The 22,979-nt window shown below is 41.3% G+C and overlaps 1 protein-coding gene across 1 annotated transcript; it reads left to right on the top strand.

The window, feature by feature from the left end:
• Positions 1 to 3,076: 3,076 nt before the first annotated feature.
• On the top strand, positions 3,077 to 11,508 carry GREM1 (gremlin 1, DAN family BMP antagonist). Its single transcript, XM_061998580.1, has 2 exons — positions 3,077 to 3,237; positions 10,510 to 11,508. The coding sequence occupies exon 2, from the start codon at positions 10,511 to 10,513 to the stop codon at positions 11,063 to 11,065; it is 555 nt and encodes a 184-aa protein (XP_061854564.1). The 5' UTR covers positions 3,077 to 3,237; position 10,510; the 3' UTR covers positions 11,066 to 11,508.
• The last annotated feature ends 11,471 nt before the right edge of the window (positions 11,509 to 22,979 follow it).

The raw sequence follows: 22,979 nt of genomic DNA, 5'->3' as shown, positions 1-22,979 counted from the left end.
AGACAGAAGATAGCAGAACCTCATTGTTGGTTGGGATCTGACCAACACAGATGAATCTTTGGATTAAACTCTGAGACTGTTTTGTTAAAGAATACAGCAGTAAAAAGAATACAAACTTCCAAGATGAAAATTATCTGGATACCTGATGTTAAAAGAACAATGAGTGAAAAGCCATCCTTCCCCTACCTCCCTCAACCACAAAGAAATAAAATTAGACATAAATGTTTCTTCTTTTTTCCAAGCCTTTTTTTTTTTTTTTTAATTTTACCTCTGCCTTCATTCAGTCCACAGAAGCAGATGCTGTACAATCATTTACCTTGTTGGTTCCTAAGTGGTTTGCTTTTCTAAACAAGCTGGCAAACTCTTGCAGGAGTAATTCCGCTTTGCAACAATCAGAAGAATCTGAAAAACGATCTTGCTGGACACAAGATGCTAGGGACTACTTGAAGCACTGGACTAAACTGAGTGAAAGAAAATGGGGAAATATGGGGCAGGATATTCATCCACAAGAAACAGAGAAAGTTTTGAGAAGGCAACACATCTTCCACACCTGGAGATGCTTCCTAAAGGATTTCTTAGTTTGCTTTAAGTTAGACCGAAACCCACTCCGGATCAGCAGCTCTGGCTACATAATTGTCTACAGTGAGACATTAAACGGAGATGACTGTTCTGAAACAGACGTCCAGAAGAATCATCATCTAGGAAGGTCAATGCCAGAGTGGCACGTATAGTACATCCCAGAAAAATACAGCTTGCCTGCAGGCCAGCAGCAATGCCTGGAAGTGTATGCAGTGCCAGTGTCTGTGAGTGCACACAGTACCAGTGCCATCATCAAGTACTGCTCAGAGCAGTTACAGAAAACATGTCCTCCAGCATCAAATGACTGGACCAGGGCCCTGGGAAAGGGGCAGCCCCTGGCCCATAGGCCCAGCTTTAGGGAAGGTAATCACAATGTGAGCGAGAGAGCAAAGTGAAAAAGTCCCTTCCCTATGCATCAGTACAACCACTTAACAGAACAAAAAGAACACCAAGTGAGACATGGGAATCGTGTCTTTTTTTTCGTGAATTCACAAAGAAAGGTCCTCAGTTAATTAAAAACATCTATAAATTTTAATAGCAATTTTTTGAGTAAAATAACAAAAAATCCCCCCAAAAATTCCCATGGCCTCTCCTTCTATCCATCGAGATGTCATTTGCTGTGATTCTTTGCCAGTAATCCTTCCCCCCTTCATTGTATTCAAATTTTGGTGGCCTCTACACACCAACACATTTTCCTTCTCATGCTGCCACCTACTACTGCACGAGGGTTGCTTGCCCTGCTGCTTCTGTGGTATTGCTACGTGATGCTGGTAAAGTAATTGAAGTGATTATTGGTTAACAAGTTATTGCTAAATGTGTGTATGAAATACAGCCATGGGCCTAATTCACTACCTTGCTGAGCACTCACCTATGTAACTGGCACTAAAGAGAGCCATGCTTTGGCCTTAGCAAAGAGCAAGCTGATGGTCAGAAGCCTGGCATCTTGCCTGGATGTGGCATCCCTACTAATGTAGCTGATGCTTTCTTTTTCATTTCTATCCAATCATCTGTAAAATTAGAGACAACAAAAAAATCCCTATTTGGCAGCTGAGATCTGGGAACCTCCGAGGCCTAAGGTGAGTGCTGACTACCAGAGTTGGGCCACTGAGGCGCAGGGCTGGTTTGGTCGCACTGGACAGTCAGTAGGAAGGGTCCCGGTCTGCTGCAGGGCGTTTCTTTTTGGTCTACTTCGTGCCGCGTGATGCACATCGCTGGACGTAGCTGCTGACAAACGTGTCGGTTTAATCTGCAAGCCCAAAAAGTCAACTCGTATTCCAGAGGCTGCTCCTGCTCGTAATGACTCTGTCCCTCGGTAGTGTTGCAGCCCTCCGTCCTAAAAAGCCCGCGAGAGGGGCGCGCCGGTGCCGGAGCGCCTGGAGGCTTGGGCGGCCGGGTGGCAGCGAGAGAGGCGTGGGCTGACACTGCGGGCGGCTCCACGCTGGCTGCGAACTCGGGATAAGCTTTGGGCCGCTTTATCCCCGGGTCCGGCTGCGGAAGGTTCAGCCGGCAGACGCTCTCGCTCCATGCCGGTTTTTGCCCAACTCGGAACGACGTCGTGGCTGCCGTAGGAGCTGTCCCGGTCACTGCGGCCACCGGGCCCAGGAGCTCCGGAGCGGCTACCCGCGGGCGCGGAGCTGTGCGCTGGCGCAGTCTCCCCCACCGCCGCAACGGGTGCTCCGCGCCCAGCTCGGGTGAGCCGCGCTGCTCCTTCGCTGCCCCTGCCCTTCACAGTGTGCCTGGAGAGCTCGCAGCCCTCCGACAAACGCACCGACGGGAAGCGAAAAAAAAAATACTCTTGCTGGACAAAAAAAAAAAAGTTTAAAAAAATCTGCCAAAAACAAGAAAGAAAGAAAAAAAAAATCTAACTGATTAAGAGCTATCGGTTGTGGATTGGGGGGGGGGGGGGGGGGGCATGCTTTAACAACCACTTCCCCCGGCACTCATAGCGGTTTTTTTTGCTAAAGCTGCGTAACCCCCAGCGAATTTGCAGAAGCCGAAGCTCAGCAGTGCCAATTTGTAACACGGAGGGCCAGAAAGGTGTCTGCCTCCCTCCCAGCCAAGGCAAACGGGTAAAGGGCTCCCGGTGGCGGCTCTGCTGGCTCGGCCCGTGGAGCTTCCCTTGGGCAGGGAAGCGACCCACCAGCCAGCCTGCAGCCCCGGGCAACGTGCGTGGAAGGGCAGCGGAGGCGGATGATTTAACTCTTCTTAAATGTCATACTTTAATAGGGATGGAAAATGTGAATTTTCTGTGCATTCCAGGAACAATTCCTTGGGGTGGTGACCTTTAGCACCGATTAAGAGAGGAAAGTAGTAGAGTGTTGATCTGGATGACTGAAAGCTTTCCCTGGTGGAAGTTTATGGAAGTGTTAAAGGGGGCGGATAACACGGGCTTTGGAGGCGCTTGTCCAATGATCTGGAGGGGCTTGGAGAGCAGATCTCAGCTGGCAGACATTTAAATGGGAGACAGCTCGGCGCTGCTGCAATTTGTAGGCAGGATCCGAGACTCTCTCTCTATGGACCCCCGGGCAACTCCGGGCTCTCACGCCACCCGCTCCGCCGAGTGACCTGCAGGGCAGAGCCCCGCCGAGTCCCGCGGGAGCACCGCCGAGGAGCCGCCACCGCCGCGCCTGGCCCCGCCGTGGAGCCGCCGCCGCGCAGGTGAGAGGGACGCGCAGGACGGGTCCGGCCCGTCGCTGTGGGAGGCAAAATTTTAATCTATCCTACCTTCAGGGAGGGGGAAAGGCAGGAGTTGCTCATCGGTGTCTAGTAAAACTCCGGCGCGCCTCAGTTTTGCAGAGTGACTGACACCAATTCCCCCGTCAGCGGGAGTGAGGCGGCACCGACATTTCCGCTGCAGTGCTGGGGATTAGGGCGCCGTTACATCTCTCTCCCCTGACAAGCACAGGGATTGCAAAAGCCCCGTTAGCTCTGCCTCTCATCTCCGCCTACAGCATCACTCCCGACAAATTGGATTCGGCGCCCACCCGACATACGGCAAAATCCCGGCCTCCGCGCGGAGCGGGGCGGGGGCAGATCCCCAGGTGCCGGCCCCGTCCCGTCCGGTCCCGTCCCGTCCCGCCCCGCCGAGCTGTCGTCCACGAGACCTCTGACCCCTCGGCTCTGCCCTGGGCCAGCTTTCCAAACCTCTGCTCCTCCTCGGAGCCTATGGCTGGGCCTCCAGTAGCTACCCGGGACCGGGGTCATCGCGCCCGGGGAACTCGGTGTGTGCCGGCGGGGGCCGCGGAGCGTCTGCATGGACTGCGCACCCGCGGGCAGCATCGCGAGTCCCCCAGCTGCGCGTCTGCCGCCGCGCTCGCCGCTTCTCCGCCTTCCCCTCCACCGCCTCCTCGCCCTGCCCTCCCATCTGACTCAAAGCCAGGGGCGGTTTGCCAGCCCGACGGCTCCGTGCTCCGGCCACTGCTCCCCATCCTCGCCTTGACCAACCCCAGGCTCGACTCGTCCTTCCCGGAGCCCTCCCAGCTCCGGGCACGCCAGCCCGGTACAGCCCCACGGGAGCGGACTGGCCGCGCTGCTGCCGGCCCCGAGCCCGCAGAGCGACTTGACACTCGGCTTTTCCATCTGGGAGGACTCCTGTTTACTCGCCCTGTCCGTTTTTATGCTGTTCCCCGGGGACTCGGGAGTCACTTCCAGGGAACTCATTCTCCATTGAGTAAGCCGAAACGGTGGCCGTCCCCCCGGGGAGGAGACCTGGGCAGTGTCGCCAGTCGCCGCCTCCACACCCGCGGGGAGTCGGGCCGAGCCGCTCCCGGCCGAGCCAAACCGAGCCGGCTGTCTCTCCACGCCGATGGCTGTAGCCGATGCTGCCGCGCACCCAGGCTGCGCCCAGCGACAGCTCCGTCTTACCTTGTCGGGCCGGGCGGGCGGGGCAGCGGGGCCGTGAAGTGCTTCCTTGGCCTCGTCACGCCCATGGCTTCTCTTGGTGAAGTGGTCGCGAGTGCACTCCGTTTCGCCCATCAGGGCTGAGCTCCAGAGCTGGCGAAACTTTGTGGGGCTTTTTTTTTTTTCTTTTTTTTTTTTTTTGTGATTTTATTTTGTTTGTTTGGTTTTTTACCATAGAAAAGGCTTTGAAATACCAACGTGCGTTCGCGTCTTCTTGTCTGCCGAAAAGACGCGAGGTTTAGTTACCGTTTTGTGAGATGCGCGGAGATCCGTGGTCCAGCATCAATGATCCCCGAGCTACAGCTACCGCCGAGCCGAGCCCGGCGGTCCGTACGCTGGCGAACCGCTGCCTTCCTACCCTGCTCCTCACCGCGCCGAAAAGCAAGGCAGTAACCAGTCAGCCTGCAGGGCAGACCGTGTCTGAGCAAAACAGGGCGCCAATGCCTCTAGCTTTCTGCTCTTCATTAGAATTCAGTCCGAAGCTGTGCTATAACATTTGTTTTTCTCTCGGCGACATCACCCAGAAATGCGTAGCTTCTGAAGCCTTTTTCTTTTTCCATGCGCATGGCTGTGTGCAGGAACAAGACTACTATTCTGGTAGGTTTAGAGCTCCGTGAGAAGATCTGTTAAAAGGGACTTTCGCTCTGAGGATCAGAGCTGTCAGTCTGCATGAGCGTCTTCAGGCAAGTCTAATTCAGATTTGGTACCAGCCATGTCCACCATGATCTTCAAATTCCCTGTAGTCCTGTAGGATGTCCTGCACAGTGATGCTTTCTTAAAGGGGGAACTCTCTTAAGCCTCTTTATTTATTTTTTTTTAGTTTGTTTTGGGTTTGAGTTTGGTTTGGTTTAATTTGGTTGTTTGCATTGCTGCCTGCAGTCATTACATGTCTCAAAAAATAGCCATCTCTCTCATGACTCACAAGAAGAAATTATCTAAAATACTGGGGTATCCAAATTCTACCAGAGATGTTAATTTTGTTGTCCTAAACTCAGAAAAAGTAAATAAATTACAATTTAGTGGAAATGCCATTGCCACGCCTTTTTACATGTTTAAAAGTACATATCTATGCACTATGAAAACATTACGTGACTACTTCTGTAATTCATATATAGTTAGCCAGGCATCAAATTACCCTGATCTTTTGGGACATAAACCACTTAAATTTTCTCAATAGTCAGAGATTGTGTTTTGCCTCTTTCTTTGGCTGGTATTTGAAGCCCACCAAAGACACGTATTTTTTTTAGATCTCCGTTAGATTATTTTTCACGTTTTCTGTAAAGCACATGAGTCCATGGCTCATCATAATATTTTTGTAGTAAATATGGTTCACAGATAAAATTATGGGTCTTCTGAGGTCTGTGAGAATTTTGCTGTATATTTCAACAGAACCAGGATTCCATCCACCTCTTTTAAATGAGTTGTTTTGTGCTAAAAATTTCAGTAAGAGCTTTCTGGCTCTGATTGAGAACTCACAGGGAAGTGCTGTTTATGAACTGATGTGGAGATCCTTACTTTGGAACAGAAGATGTATAAATGAAGAAATTACAGCTAGATTGTATGGAAATAATAAACCTGAAAGCATTTACACTTCTCTATGAACAGTTACCAGTATTAATCTGCAAAATTCCAGTTCTGTTTTAGATGATGAGATCCCAGGCTCTACATAAACCACATATGAGGTGATATGAATGTTAGGGCTCAATTCAGCTCCTGTTTGAAGTTAGCAATAAAACTTCTTATGACTTTAGGGCTGAGAGCTTACAGATGATGAAAAGTAGAACTCAGATGAGCAGTGAAATATGGAAATAATAGGATTTCTAAGTATTTTGTTCCTTTTAAAAAGAAATATTATTCTATCTGATCTCTCTGGATCTGAATGAAATAAGTGGGAATCTGTTTGTTCAAATGATTCTCAAATGGCCTCTCAAAAAAGTTTTGATTATGCCAGTGTAACAGCCAGTATCAGATACTGAAAATTCTGCAGAAATTTGGAATATAAGATTTAGAGATCAATTCCTTACTGTCCCAAGATCCAGAGATATTCTGCAGAGTTATAGCCATGACAATAAAAGCAAAAAACCCAAACAAACACATTTACATCAGGAGAGATTTCTCTTTGGTAAAACTTTGGGTATGGTAATACTGATTTAGCTGCTTAAAGTCTTCTATGTTCTGTATTTTTGCAGTACTAAAAAAAAACCCCAAACCTGTTAAGGAAACATTCACAAACACTAATTCAACCAGAGGGATAAAACCCTCTGGTTTCTAAGCAAACAGAGGCATTGTCTCTTCTCATAAGCAGCTGCATTGCTTTGGGACCAGAGGTGGTGCAGGGTGTCTGCAGTGCATTTGGCTGTTTTCCTTACTGAGGTGTACCACCTCCTTTTTGTTTGTATTTTGCTTTTTTTTTTTTCTTTAATAATATTAGTTTTTAAATAGATATTCAAGAAGTTATTAGTGAAAGATCATCCTGCTTGAACTGTTGTCAGGACCATAAAGTTCACAGAGCTTCCTCTGTGGGTCTGTGTTTAAAATATATTTATCCCTAAATGATCGGATTACTTTTACTTTTGGATATGTGTTTCGTAAGTGATGAAAACAAATATTTTTGCTGAGCTGCTAATTTTCATGTGAATCACAATTTCTTCTATGAACGTGTAATATAGCTTCCATCTTTAAGGTTGGAAACCAACTTGGTGAAAAATTACCTTTCCTTGCCCAATTTAGGATTATATTGAAACACAAGTTTGCATTTCCTTAGAGTTAAACATACGCTTGCTAAAGATGCATGAACTTGGGATGCAGGTCTTAAAATAGACAACATCACCATAAAATTTTCCCCAAATTCTCATCCCAGACTATACCTCATTTTCACATGACTGGACCTTACTGTGTCATCAATTGTACATTTATAGAGGGAAAAAAAAACCCTAAAAGGCAAAGTAGTCCAGGAATATTTATGTGTTGGGGAGTTTAAACTTAGTTATGGGATGCTAAACAATCACCTGAAGTTTCCTGACACTGCTTATAAACTAGCAATTTATTTTATTTAAATGCATGCAGTGATTTTTTTTTCTTTTTTTTTTTTTTCTTTTAAGGCTCTGGCACCATGTTGAGTAAATAAACTGTATCTTGAAATACTATCTAAATACAGCATTGGTATACAGTTGCTGGAGAAATAGGAATAGCTTTGGAAGGAGCCATTCCAATCTCTTGAGGACATAAACAGTTTTTTATAACTCTTTTTTAATAAATAATTTTATATGCAAAATTCAGTTTAAAAAGATACATGTTTAATTAACGTTCAGGTTGTAATAAAAATGAGGAGAACCAGCAAATATAAAGTTCAAACTGACAATGGATATTATGCTGCAGTAGTCTTCAATTAGAATGCCTGTCTTTTTTTCTTGTTCTATGGCAGAGCCTTAAGGGTACTGAAATTGTATGTTCTGTACCATCTTTAGTTTAGATATTAAAAGCAGCCCTTCTAAGCTGACTATTGGAATTGACAATAGTGTCATTTGTACATCTGTCTCTTGAAGCCTGATGCTTCTGCCAAAAACAGGGCATACCGGATCATAACCAGAAATGAATAAAAAGAATGCATATGTTTATCGTATGTATTATAAACTCTAGGTGCTCTAACAATCTGTGGGCAAACATTTAAAATGTTAGATCCATAAGCTAATCTCTGAATATGATGGGACCCCCTGTGACGCTTTTCCACTCCAGTAATTACTTTCCTGGTCCATTCAATGAGAAATGCTTTTTGAACAGCATAATATAACATTTCTTTTCTCTGTGTGACTGGAAAGATCTAGAAACCAAGAACTTAACAGTTATCTTTCATAGCAAATGATACTCACCAGGAGCCTCTTCTCAGTCTCTAGGTGGCCCTGACAGCATTGGCATTTGGCAGCTTTCCTCCCTTGTTGTGTGGTCTCTGGCAGTGCGGTAAAGCCATCCAGAATGGTGCCCTTGTTTTCCACATGTTTCTTGGATAGCAACATGAGCAGGACACTGCAGTTCAAACACTAATTTGTCCCTTACTGATTAAATGAGTCAAGGGATACAACCGCAGCACTCCAAGCAGGTAGAAGACACCAACTTCCTCTTTTTTTTTTTCCACATTTCTTCCCCTTTTTATTGCATGAGCATCTCTCTAGGTCCTCTTTTTTTATGCTTTGTTTTTACAAGCAGTCACTCATTTATGGTGGCTTCTTCCAAACTCCTATCAGGAGGGTTCCTTGAGAGATCCATTCCCTGATTAATGTGTCTTGCTGCCACATCCCTGGCTTTCCAGAACAACATGAAGGCCATGGTACTTCTAGAATGGGGAAATGTGTGACAGTTGATGAGCTTCTTCATATCTAGTGGTTGTCTTGAGCTGCCTGAGAAGCCAAAAGAACACAGAGCTTTGGGAAGCAGTAGAAATAGTAGATTAAAGGAGGCAAGAAAGACTTCCTATGCTGTTAAGTAAATTTGGAGCAGGGATGCAGTTTTGAAGAATCTGATAATTTCCACTTACTGCATTTCTCAAAGTGATTTTTTATGTGTGTATTCACAAACTATATGATACTTAATCACAGAATCACAGAATCTTAAGGGTTGGAAGGAATCTTGAAAGATATCTAGTCCAATCCCCCTGCTAGAGCAGGACCACCTAGGGTAGGTCACACAGGAACTCATCCAGGTGGGTTTTGGATGTCTCCAGGGAAGTAGACTCAACCACCCATCTGGGCAGCCTGTTCCAGTGCTCTGTGACCCTCACAGTGAAGAAGTTTTTCCTTGTGTTTCTTTGGAACCTCTTATGTTTCAGCTTGTACCCATTGCCCCGTGTCCTATCATTGGACATCTTTGAGAACTGCCTGGCTCCATTCTCCTGACACCCAGCTTTGTAAACATTAATAAGGTCACCCCTCGGTCTTCTCCAAGCTAAAGAGCCCCAGCTCCCTCAGGCTTTCATCATAAGGGAGATGCTCCACTCCATCATCTTTGTGGCCCTGCACTGAACTCTCTTCAGCAGCTCCCAGTCCTTCTTGAACTGAGGGGCCCAGAACTGGACACAATATTACAGATGTGGTCTCAGGAGGGCAGAGTAGAGAGGGAAAAGAAACTCTCTCATTGTACTGCCCACACCCCTTCTAATACACCCCAGAATACCATTGGCCCTCTTGGACATGAGCGGACATGGCTGGGTCATGAGAAACTCTGTTGTCCTCATGTCCTTTCAATATCATGCTGTATATAGTGACTAAAATTCATAGACCTGAAAATTCTGAACACAGACTGCATCTGTGTAAGTTCTGTCAAGGATTCAAAGTAAAGTGTGAGAAAGTGTAATTTGAAATGAAAGATGTATCTCTTTCAATCAATACACAAATATTATTTTAATTTTCTATTCTATTTGCCTGTTTTGTTGGCACATCTCTTACCTTAAGCATCATTAGACTCACTTCAGAGGTGCAGCATGACAGAGCTTGGAATGCTTTGATTCAGACAACAGGTGGATATAGCATGCACATTATGTTCTGGATATATACTGTACAAGAAACTGTTCAAAGCTTCTGAGTCTGACTAAGGAACACACAGCTAGATCAGATCTCCTGAGTTAAAAGAGTTTAGTCCTCTGGTGTTGTAGATAGCAATGCCATATAAATGGTTGTGAAATTTAAAATTTATTCTTCCACCAGACGTTCTTCCTATTGTTAATGAGCTGTAAAAAAGGAATGAGAATTCTTAACTAGAGTAACATATGTGGAGAAAAGAGCTGGAAACAGGTGCATTCTGGACAACAAAATTCCCTATGGACTTTAGCCTTTGACTTTTAATCATTATATATGAAAGCTTTTATCACTTGTTAATTTGGAAACAGCTTTCCAGCTAGTAAAGACTAAATATATATAATTTATAAGTCTGTGAAAACACACACACACACACACACATTTATTTTTATGAGACTGAAAATTTACTGCATACCTGGCTTCTGTATGTACTTTATTCCCTCACCTTATTTCTTCCATGTAGGATGGTCCGCACACTGTGTGCCATCAGTGCTGTGTTTCTTCTGATGGGATTTCTGCTACCGACAGCAGAAGGGAGAAAGAGGAATCGTGGATCTCAAGGTGCTATCCCTCCTCCTGACAAAGATCAGCCCAATGATTCAGAGCAAATGCAGACACAGCAGCAGTCAGGCTCTAGGCATCGAGAACGAGGAAAAGGCACCTCGATGCCTGCTGAAGAGGTGCTGGAGTCTAGTCAGGAGGCATTGCACATCACTGAGCGCAAATACCTAAAGCGGGATTGGTGTAAAACTCAACCCCTGAAACAAACTATCCACGAAGAAGGCTGCAACAGTCGTACCATTATCAACAGGTTCTGCTATGGCCAGTGCAACTCCTTCTACATCCCCAGGCATGTCCGTAAAGAAGAAGGCTCCTTCCAGTCTTGTTCCTTCTGCAAGCCCAAGAAATTCACCACCATGACTGTTACACTCAATTGCCCTGAGCTTCAGCCCCCGAGGAAGAAGAAAAGAATCACCCGAGTTAAGGAATGCCGATGTATATCTATTGACTTGGACTGAACTGAGACAAGTGTGATGATTACACTCTGACTGTATGCAATCATTGCCAGCATGAGAGAGAGTGGCATGGAACTAACGTTTCTTCAGGGCTGGACAAAACTGAAAGGAACCTAATTGATTACCTAAAGTAAGCAAAAAAACCCAAAACAAGCAAACCCCAAACAAAGAGAAAAATGGATATAAGGGAAGGGCATGCATGTGTGTATTTGTGTGTGAGGGAGAAAATGGATGTGTATAAGCAAATATATGAATGTTCACTATGACAAAAAAACCCATTAACAGGGGTACGAGATATTATTAAAATCTATTTATCCATAGTCATAAATTAGGTTTCCTAGTGCATATTCACATATTTTCTGCTTGCTGGGAAAGTGGAGCTGTGGCTTTTGCTAATGTTCACCTGCAGTGCTATTTGCTTTTACTGTTTCAAGAGAATCGTCAAAATGACAGGACAATATGTTTGAAAGAATGTATCTATTCTTAAATGCAAAGTAGATGAAAAACAGTTTAAAGCATACCATCACTGAAAATAGCAACTATTTCAAAAGTTTGTGATGTAATTATTAAAAAAAAATCCCTATAATCCAAGAACCTTGTCTGGAGAAAAAAAATGAGGGGACATGGAAGTGCTGAGAAATCACTATAGGTGGATAGAAAACAGGTACAGCAAGTTAGAAAGCAAAATGTCAAAGTAAGTAGATGGGAGAGTACAAAAGGGAGTGAAAAAAGTAAAGATGCATAAATAGGAAGACACAGGGGAAGAGATATTGTCTTCTATTTATGTTTTGCTTTAATTTATATACCTAGGCATATATTACATAAATTAAAGAGAAAATATATAGAAGGCTATAAATATACTTCCGAGTTCTAATAGCTCTCTAAATCAAAACCCATTCTTGTGCCACTATATCCGTTTGATGTCTTGTATTTCTGATACCAGTTATTCTTCATATCTACGTATATATGTATATGCAGTATCTTTTAGTCATTGGTATCTATACATACATACATACAATGAGTACCAATACTCTGTTGTGTGTATCTGAGCTCTCTCTTTTTCACACACATATAAAAACCATACATAACCACAGCACAAAAATCTTGCTAACCAAGATCAAGTACAGAATGGCAGTAATTTAGTACATAAAGAGCAAAGCAGAAATTAAAACAAGCATCATGTGACTGCAAATGCAATAACCACACAAGAGACAAAAGGCACGATATTCATGACTAGTAAACACAGCATTGTTACTGTTATTTTAGCTTTGCCACAGGCATGCAGTTTGTTGAAAAAGAGATGCAGAACTTTGCCAGTAATAATTCTCCTTTTATATCTTTTACCACAGACTTGAATTTAAACTGAATTTGGACTAAGTAAAGAGAATTTCCTGAAAATTAAAGGATAACTGCTCCTCTCATTTTGGGGAGGAAAAACATGAAAAGAGACACACTACTTCCAAAAGCTCAGTAAATCTCACCTATGAGGTTATTCTGCCTTTTCTTTCCATCAGACTTGGGAGCTTAAACTTGATCAGGGCTATAGGTTTTGGCAAGAGTGCAGAAGGTCCTGCAAAAGATTTAGGTTTAGCAAGGTTGTCTGTGGGCTCTGGGACCCAAGAGGCAGCCCTTCCACGTGTGTTGCCCCTGCTTTCCTGGGCTTTGGATGGCAAGCCTAAGGGCTGGCTGTAGCATACCCCAGCCTGCTGATGCTGTCCTGGGTGGTGGCTTTGCCAGAGCAATTTCCATCTGGGTACTGAAGAGCTCACAGGACACTGCAACCCTTCCTGCCTCTGCCTGTGCACCTGCTTGTGCCTGTGGGGCCCCGACAACCATCCTGCCTGATAACATAGCAAAGGGAAAGGATGTTCCTGTGCCAGAGTCAGTACCAGGCCTGAAAGCAGCCCTGGCATCGCTGATGGGAGTGAAAGGGGAGTTAGGTCCACACTAATTGTGTGATGGGGCTTGGGTGGTCCAGGACTCAGTTTCCTCTTTCAGCAGCACTACTCTCTAGTATCCACTGTCAGTGTAACTGTTCCCTCTCAGACTAGATGCCTCTCAGACACAAGGGGATTATCTTGACAGCGTTCCTGTCCATTGGACGCTGAGGAAGACAATTCTCTTCCTAACATGTCCAAAGGGAAAAATATAGAGTGAGTAGCATGTCACAGATGCATTCTGCATGCTTTCATTATTTTAGATGCCCCAGCAGTTACACAATGCACCATACAGTTATTGGTGATATCCTGCATTTCTGCAATTAATCTGTTCTTACTGTAAAATCCACTACTATGAGGTCTGCATTTGTAAGGTTAAGAGATTGCAACTCACTGATTGATACTACTAAAATGCCTTTCATCTGGTCTACTGTCACTCAGCAGGTTTGACACATTTCTTTATGGATTTTGAAATCCATTTTTAAAATCTAGAATTACAGGAGGTAGATTTCCACTGTGTGGAACGTGAATAGTTAAACAGAAAGATATGGATATTTAATGTTATTATTAATGCAAATCCTCTTTCACTGATAATAGGCAGGGGTCGTTTTCCTTTAAATTACTTTTTGAGTTGGTTTGCAGGGGATATGGCCAATCTCAGTAATTTTGGAAAGCTTTGTACTAGCTAGGATTTCTGCTTGAGAAATGGCAACACCTTAAGAATGAATTTTTTTCTTCATGTGAAGTTGACAGTAAAACTCCCAAAGTCTTTTACAGTAACTGCTGTCCTTAAACCCCTAGCCATTAGGCAAAGCTTCAGATGTTACCAACTCCTCTATTTAAGATTAGGCTAGCATTCTGAAGGAGAATTGATGAAAGTTTTACAAATCTTTATGTTCCAAACCAGCCTGTGCATAGATCTCAACATAACTCCCCTTGAGGCAGATTCACCGCCCATATGTAAAGTTTATACAAAGAACTTCTATGAATTACTAGTTATTGCCTGAGAGTAAGAAAGTTCTGCTAACTTACAATTATACAAGATATTTAATATCAACCACAATATGTATTTAAATGTTTGCTTTATTCTAAAAAACAATGGACTATATAACCTAAGGCTGCAGTATTTTCATGCTCGGTCTCACAAAGCAAAACTTGGTTTTAAATGAAGTTTTAATTATTTTGCAGCTGAATAGAATTGGAGTTTTTTCTTCCCAGCATTTTGTACGTCATTTTAACTACAAGTAACAAATAAATAAAATATCTTCTCCAGCTCATGTCCATTGTTGTTTTTCTTATTTTATTTCTTCCTTAAGTTTCCAGCTCTTTCTGGATCTGTTGTACTTTACTCTGACTTCTGTGGTTTCTTCTAATTATAAAAGAGCTTACATTATGACAATAAGGCACAGAGACAAGCAATGGCACCATCATTCAACACGGCTACTTCAATTAAGGCTTTTAAATGAGATCTGTCACTTCCTCCTCACCATTCCAGAATTTATAAAAGGAAAATCTCAATCTTTACTCACACATTACCCCTGTAAACCATACAGTGACAGTTCAGCATATAAATCATCCTGGAACTGTTGTAGAGCTAAAGCTGGGGTTGGTGTGCACGTCTTACACCTTATCTCAGATTTACATCTAGTTAGCAGTTCACTCCCACTTTTAGAAAGAAAGAATAAAGAACACCTTTACAATACAGCATGTTACAAGCTGTAAATGGGGACAGAGGAGATGCAAAATAATTATAAGAGGAATGGGAAGATTTGTCCCTGCTGGCAGCACTTGAGCAAGTCCAGGGTTGAGGAAGGACTGCAACCACTTTCCACATCAATGGTGGGAGATAGGCAATAGTGGTATAAATTTCACCTTTCCAACCTACCATCTTGTCAGATATGTGAGACACTTGGTCAATCATTGCAGATTCCCCTGCAATCCTGTTTGCAGTAGCGATGACATTGTCTGCCCTTGTGAAAAAAGCTGCTCTGACAGGGACTGTCATCTTGCCGAGCTAGACTGAGGGGTGGCCTCTGATATCACATAGACCTCTGAGCAGTGATATAAAGTAATTTCCAGACATACATCTTTTAGTTCAAAGGGATGAACATAGTCAGATATACAGTTGCATGAGGGAGCATAAGATGTCCTGTTTCCAGCTCTGAAAAGCTGTGTATTGGCAAGATCTGGTGTGTTCTTCCTTCATGCAATAATGAAGCTGAGCAGTCTAGTAGTATTGGTCGGTTTGAGTTTTTTAAGGGCTTTTTGGTTTAGTCTTCCTTCTCTTGTAGCTTTGTGCTTCTAAAGTCCACCAGAAGGCTAATAACATTAAAATCATTATTTTTAGAAGGCAATCGATTCTTTTGTGGGAATGATTGAACAGAATAAGTTTCCTCAAACAGATGTACATATAGACCTTTATTTGAATATTTAAACCAGACAGAAAAACCTCCTGGCCTTACTTTTCTAATACTCTGGTGTACCATGGTCTTACTATTTATATGCTAACAAGCTCAAATGTTCATTATAATTTACGTTTGGCCTACATCCTAGCTTTTTATTGAAGATATATGGACTGTGAAGTTCCATGTGCTTTATAGGCAGTTACACTGATTAAAAGATGACAAGGAGAGCATTCACACACCTTAATCAGCTTTCAGGGACACAGAAACAAGTCTGTGTTTTTCTCTGTTGCTGATGAGGTAGGCTAGATTTCTGTTTGGGATTTCTGTCACCCATGTGCTGCACAGTTGGTTTGCCCCACGTTATAAGACTGAGGCATCAAGAGCACGTCAGATTTGCTGAGCATGTGCAAGACATCTGAGCAACACATGCGCACAGTAGGTATGGTGCATCCTGGATGGATCAGTGGAACAGACAGCATCATGGCTCCGCTCCAGTTGCCTGTCAGCAGCACTGCCTGGCTGGGAAAAGGGACATTGCGTTTGCAAAAGTGATGCAAAGGTTTAACCTTGTAATTTACCTTCTCCTAAGTGGAAAAGAAAACAAAAAAAGGACCACTGAAGAACTGTACTCTTGGACACTGATGTTTCGTGTTAGCCAGCATATAGAAGTAAATATAAAGTCTTTAGTTCCAGAAGGCTTCCTAAAGGCGAAGCACCAAGTCACTGGTAGAAAACTGAGAGAATTCTGATTTGCTTAACCCAATGAGCCCCTTACACACTTTTCTGTCACTTTTTAAAACACATACATCTTATTTGCTCCAAATAGCTCAAATCTGCCTTAGAAACTTTCATTAATTAATGAAATACAGAAGTCAATAATCAAAGAAGGTCCAAAATTGATTTCTGTTTACTTTGATGGTTGCACTAACCTAAGGCTTCTGAAGGGGAGACCTGCAGCATTTCAAATTTTAGTGAGTGAAAAAAATTAGTGTGTGTTTGGATTTAGTCAAAACACTGGAGATATCACTAGCACATATTTTTAACGACCATCAGATCTTGGCCTTAAGGTATAAAAAAAAGTAACAGTAATAAGATTCATACACCTTGCTTTATTTTTTTTTTGGTCAGCGACAACTGAAATACACAGCAACTCACAAGTATCATAATATCTCAGTGAAGATTTTTGATGCTGCCTTGCAATGCAGCTTCATGAAAACATCTGAAGCCTGTCTGCACTGCCTATCTTGGAATGTAGCTGATGACTTTAAGGTGCCCTTTGACAATGTATGGCTTCTGGCTGCCTGAATTCCTCCTCTTATCTTTTATGGATCTGGGGTTAGGAGTATAGAAATTTTAACAGTCACTTGTTCCCTTTCCTGTTATTTTCAAAAAATATTGAAAATAAAGTTAATAATCTGCCTTTTTTGAATGATAAAGGAGTAAAATATGAGGATCAAACTGTATACTGACATTGAAGAAGAATGTTTGGTATTATACTAAAAAAACCAAACCTCTGAGTTGCAATAAGCAATAACTCCTCCTTGCTGTGATACAGATGTAAATCACATAGCGTAGGCATGAACCAAATGGAGGTTAGACTGACTCCAAATAAAAGTTCTGTAAATAAATTTGAAATTGCCACGTTTCCATTTATTTTCTTTAAAGAATGCCTTATGGAAACAACCATATTCCTATTTATTACAAGAGATCAAAAGAACAAATGTTAAAATGTTATCTCCATCTCTCTGTAGAATAGTTATGAGCTGTATCTCATACTTATGTCTAGTAATATCAATCTGGATTCCAGCAAGAATGCAATTGGAAAGAATTAATATGTCAATTACAGCTCATCTGGGACAGCAACACTCAAATTCATTAATCATAATTTTATAGTCATCACATGGCATTACTACAGAGCACTATTAAATTTGTTAGATTTACTTAATGATGAACTTGCAGACCTTAATATTTTTTTTCTTTAAATTAAAATTCACTGAATTTCTATGTTTTGCAATTAGTCTCTTGAGATATAAAAACACAGTCTTTTTTTTTATTTAAGAAAACAGATATTCTCAATCTTAGCTTTGTAGTAGTGTATCCTTCTACACAGAGAATTAAAAAATTGTACTATATAGATGTAACATACATATATTTATCTCTCTAAACAAAGGTTTCAAAAGCCTAGGAATGCATTAGATATATGTAGAAGTCTGAAAAAAATTACATTTGGTAAGTTTATACATAAAAGTATGGTTCTTCCTAAAACCACATTTTATGAGTGATTAGTATCGAATTATTTCAACAGTAGCAACTACAATAGTAGAAATGAAGAATTTCTCCTTTCAAAGAGGGAGACAGGGTTGTATGTACTCAGTAAAGTTTATTTATAGACAATTGCACTTAATGACAAAGAGAAAGGCTAGCTGAACTTCTCAGAATCTGAAGGACCTTGGATGTCCCTTAGGAAGCATGTTCATACGAAAGTTTATTTCCATTTTTTTGTGTTAGTTTGGTTTTTTTTTCAATCCAAATGAATGAAGAGTGTAGAATTTAGGTGTTAAGTTAGGTCTAGTGAATAAAAAGGAGAAAGAAAACTATATGTACAATGGAAAGAACGTACTGAATGGATCTAAATCCTATAGAAGGTAATTTGATCTAATTTTTGTAGAAAGGCAAATGCCAGATGTTTGCCCCACTTTGATCTTAATAACACTTTAGGCTGCAGACAATAAGATTGGTTTAAAATTTATTGTCTCTTTGATTTCTCCATTCTAATGCTTTTTAAATTCTTTACACAAGACAGATCTATATATAGGCAACTGGGGTGGCATCAGAAGTGTTGTATACTTAAGACATTCTTGAGAACCTCAGTGTGGAACAATGTTTGCTGTTTTATGCATCAAAACAAAGCCAGATTTTATACAAGCAACATTCAATTTTCTTTTTCTTATAATGTCTCTTTATTTTGCTTATGAAGCTTTGACTGGCGCATCTGTGCCACAGCTCCTTATATGCTTTTATCTTTCAATAACCTTATTAAAACTCAAGATAATATATTAAACCAACATTAAGCAGCAGGGGTTGAAAGTTAAGTTAATCCACTCCCTCACATTGAGAGTGTAATCTATGTAGATCTTTAATTTAACTGTTAAACTACTTTAGGATTCTCTTTGTACGGAATATACTTTAAAATGAGAGCTGCAACTGAACGAACACCAGTGAAAGCCTCTGAGAAACCATATAATCCAAGAGGCATCTAACTTGTTTTCAGTTTGGATCTTCATGTTCAAGGAGGCCATTGCTCTGTGAATGTGACTTGAACTCAGCTCTTGACTGCTTATTAAACGGCCCCAGTTTTCTATCAGAGTATCTCATAGATTCACTATAATTGAGAAACAATGAAAAGACTGAGGATGAATGGTAGAACAAGAGCAATGATTAAAAAGAAAGAAATAGAAAAAAAACACAACCAGTCTGAATGTCTTATCATCTGGCATGGTTCAGAGCCATCTGTGCCTTAGATCCATGTATGATGTCGCTAAACAATTGTTTTCACTCTGCTCAGCCAGTACTCTAAAAGTTCCTTCCTCTGAAGGAAATTTTGTATTTTACCTGCTGATGAAACTGCCATTGCTCAACCAGCTACCCTGACAGATCTTTTTAAACTGTTAGTGTCAATGGGCTATCAGAAGTTGGCAGCCACCCTACTCCTCTACCACCAAGTTTAGTACCTACAAAAAAATTCCTTTTTAAATCAAAAGAAAAAAATCCTTCCTTCAGAACCAAATAGGTTTATTCATGACTAGGAACAAAACATTATACAAAGATACATGGTAATATTCTTCTCTTGCTTTCACATAACGATGATAAGTGAGAAGACTTTCTGTTATCTCACCCCAAGAGAGAAGCTGGGTAAATCAAAAAACACCTCCAATGAGAATTGCATTACGTTCAAATCCATTGTCTTGTCTTTTCTTTCTTATCTTTGCTACATCTCCAGAGCTAAAACAACTTTAATGTAGTCTACTACCTTTATTTAGCACAATTACATTGAAATAGTGTTTGCATGATTCCAAGCTTTGTCAGTCCTCTCCTTGCCATAATATACCAACTGCACCATTAAAGATGGGACTATTTGAAAACCCCAGATAACTAAGTCACAAAACATAGGAAAGTTTAAATGGCATTCAATTTCAATTAAGAGGTGTGCAGAAGTACTGTTTCCTAAAAAGGGCATCATGTTATGAGAATCCAAAACACTTTTGCAACACTCGCATTTGTTCATCATAGTTGAGAGGTGTGCAAATGCTAACCAATGAAATTTAATGGAAGCCACACAAGGAAGGATTTGAGCCTCAACATTTATCTTTACCAACACATGGAACCACCTTGATCTGTTTTAATGTTGGTGAAAAAAAAAGTAGTGTCTATTTCACAGGAGAAGATAGGAAGTAAGAGTCAGTGTGATAGATGGCAGAAAGCAGCAGAGGGCAAGAGGGAAGAAATAAGAGCGCCAGGTACAGATCTCAAAGATGAGGTCTAGTCTACTGTCAGAATGTGTATAAATAGGTTATTAATAACAGCAGAGTTGTATTGGCACTTGTGTGAAACGTGTGTATTCAATTTGTATTGTGTTGTCAGAAATAAGCCATCTGGGTAGAGTACAGTTTCTATTTGTTAGATTTGAATAGACTGCACAAGTACAAATCCAGTAAAGGTCTATTCCTGTGAAAATATTCACTCACCTCAAGGCATTTATCCAGTATATGACACTGCAGTAACCTCTGCCATCTCTATCAAATCTTTCACATTCACTGAGAGCATAGCTGCACTTTTGTGTACCATTGAAGTCCCAGATAAGTTTTAACCTCACCAGCATGACTACCAGCAATACTTTAATCACCAGAACTTGAAGTTTATTCTTAAATTAGCATAAGTTAATGGATGAGACAAACCCTGCTTTCTGTTCTAGCACAGGGAAAAACAAGGGGTACTGGGACAATTTTCCTTTAGTCTTCTGTAACAAATGCTGAGTGTACTAGCATTTAGGAATGACATATTAGTCTCTCCCTGATTCTCTTCTCACTTAACATGCTTGTCCCAACAGCAGCTCAACTTCCATCTGGGGTTGACACATTGGTAAAAGGAAGACCAAAATCACTTGATGAGATGACACTAAGGAGGGAGTTTATGCTGAGGGGAACTACCGCAAACTGGGATTTGGTGCTACTTCCATCTTGTCCTTGCTGGCAAGGGAATTAATTCAGGGAGTGCAATATCAGAAGTACATTGGCTGGGCATCTTTGACATAAGTACAGCAGCTTGCTGCTGAAATTTCTCACTGTCACTGCCAGTAAAACCAACATCTCCTGGGGAAGCAATCTGGTTTATTGCTCCATGCTCAGATTTTTTGATGATATTTAGGATATGCTTCATTTAATGTTGCAAGTCTTTCTTGATTTAGGTACCTAAGTCCCATCTTCAGTGATTTCCAATAAAGTAAGTAATGCTCTTTGACTTATTATTTCTTTTCCAAATAAAGTTAGTATTGGACAATATGTTTTGGTTCTAGATTTCTTCAGATTTCAGGGGCTTAATTATTTCAGTTTGCTGCTGAACAAAACACTGCCTGGTAGCTTTGGAAATAGGTTCTCCAATCTGTGGATTGTACCTCTAAGAATTAGCTAAACTTGGAGTCTATTCAGGTGAAATATTACAAAGGAGCTACAGACTGTAGCCTCTCCTCAGGGCTCGTTATTGGTACAATGATGTGAAGTATTTATACAGTTTTCTTTTAGGTCAAAACAGTCTAGAAGCTAGGGTGGCTGTTTTAATTTTTCCAGCTTCAGCCTTAGTCTGTTTGGCTTTGCATAGAAACCTAACCTTACAGCACAACCTTGGGCAGGACTTGTTTTATGCAGGCAGTGTAAACTGCTAAATCTTATATGTAGGACTGTGTTTGGGGAAGGACTCCCATTATGTAAGGCCTGAAGTGCTTATTACCCTCTGAGTTGAAACTGGATGTTACTCCCTGAGGCACAGGTCAGCACGTCCGTCATGCATAGATGAGACCGTCTGCTCCTCTCGGTTGGAGAGGGATGTTATTTTCTTAAGGAGCAGGATGTTATTCCTAGAGGTCTGCCCCTTGGTAGGGTCAAGAGTAATATTTTATGGTTAATGTTTATGATTAATTTTGGCTGTGCCCTTTCCTTTCAGAATTTGTATGGTGTCAGTTCAAGTTGGTAAGGGGGAAGTATGACAAGGTTAAGGCGTGAACCATATACTCACTTTTCCTTCCAAAGTAAATACTACAACAACAATGCACATGGGAACCAAACAGCACATTCCTAAATAAAACCAGAAGATTCACACAGGGAACTAAAACAGTAGGGTCCAAGACAGTGGGTTTTGCCTTTTTTTTTTTTTTTTTTTTTTGTCCAAAGGATACATTTTCAGAAGGATGCCTTGGGAATTAGCTCAACACAATCCCGGGACCAAAAAGGGCAGTTTGGCATCAGATTTCTTGTGCTCACATTACCCAAAAATTAATACCGCCTTTGCCCTTTTTCTCTCAAAAACTGTCTAAGTAAGGTGAATGTTTCTTCGCTGTTCAGTGTTGCTTAAAAGAAAGGACATTCAGTCACAGTGTGATGCAAATTTGTCTTGAACCTTGCTTTTGGAAAATATTTAGATGTTCTGCCTGATTTTGAATAGGACTTAGATTCATAAGCAAGTTATAGGCTTTTTAAGAATCTTAACTCTTTTCTCAGCTTCTGGAAACTCTGATTTCCCTTTATGATTTTTATTAATGTAGTCATTTTACAATAGGCTTGCACATGGATTTGATTTAATAATTTAGAAGACACTTAAGATCAACAGAGATGGGAAACCTATTTTACAATTTTAAGGTGTTATTTTTGTTGTCACAACAAGGCATATGGTCCTATAAAGTGTTTGCTTTGGCAGTATCACCAAAGTGCAATGAATAGAAAGAAGATATCGTGATATTTTGAAAACTTCAAAACCATACTATTGTGTATATGCAATGAAGATGAAAACTTCAGAAATATGTGCATGAAGCAGTCTCAGAAATCTATCTTGGATCTGCATTGTTGTTTTGGAATTTGAGAATGCATCATCAAAGGAGGGTGGAGGTAGAGAATATTGTTGTATGAGAATTTCTGATGATGACTTTAAATCAGGAAAAAGAGAAAGCAAAATACAATAGGTGAAACATTTTATCTCTCTTGTCTTTTAACTGTTGTCTCTGACTCATCCTCTAGGAATTAATATCTGTAGTCAGAAAATATGTCTCACATTGTGCTTTCCTTTAAAATCTTTAAAAATCTTTCAAATCTTTAAAATCAATGAACTTCAGACCATAAGGGTAGCAATGCTTTGGGAATGTATACACCTCAAACATCTGAAAGCATTTTGTGATCTATACTTAAAAACTCATTATTGCACATCATCAGTGCTCAGCCCCCTCAAAACATTTACATCACACAATTGTATCTCTCAAAGATAGAGTCATTGCAACTGCTCTGAATCACATATAAAACTAGGACTGTGAAT

Source organism: Colius striatus, chromosome 6 (genome assembly GCF_028858725.1).
Source record: "Colius striatus isolate bColStr4 chromosome 6, bColStr4.1.hap1, whole genome shotgun sequence".
NCBI lineage: Eukaryota > Metazoa > Chordata > Aves > Coliiformes > Coliidae > Colius > Colius striatus.
The sequence above is the reverse complement of the archived record's forward strand: the minus strand, read 5'-3'. Positions and strand labels throughout refer to the sequence as shown.

Coding starts and splice junctions, on each gene's coding strand:
- GREM1 (XM_061998580.1), top strand. CDS start 10,511: ATGGTCCGCACACTGTGTGCCATCAGTGCTGTGTTTCTTCTGATGGGA.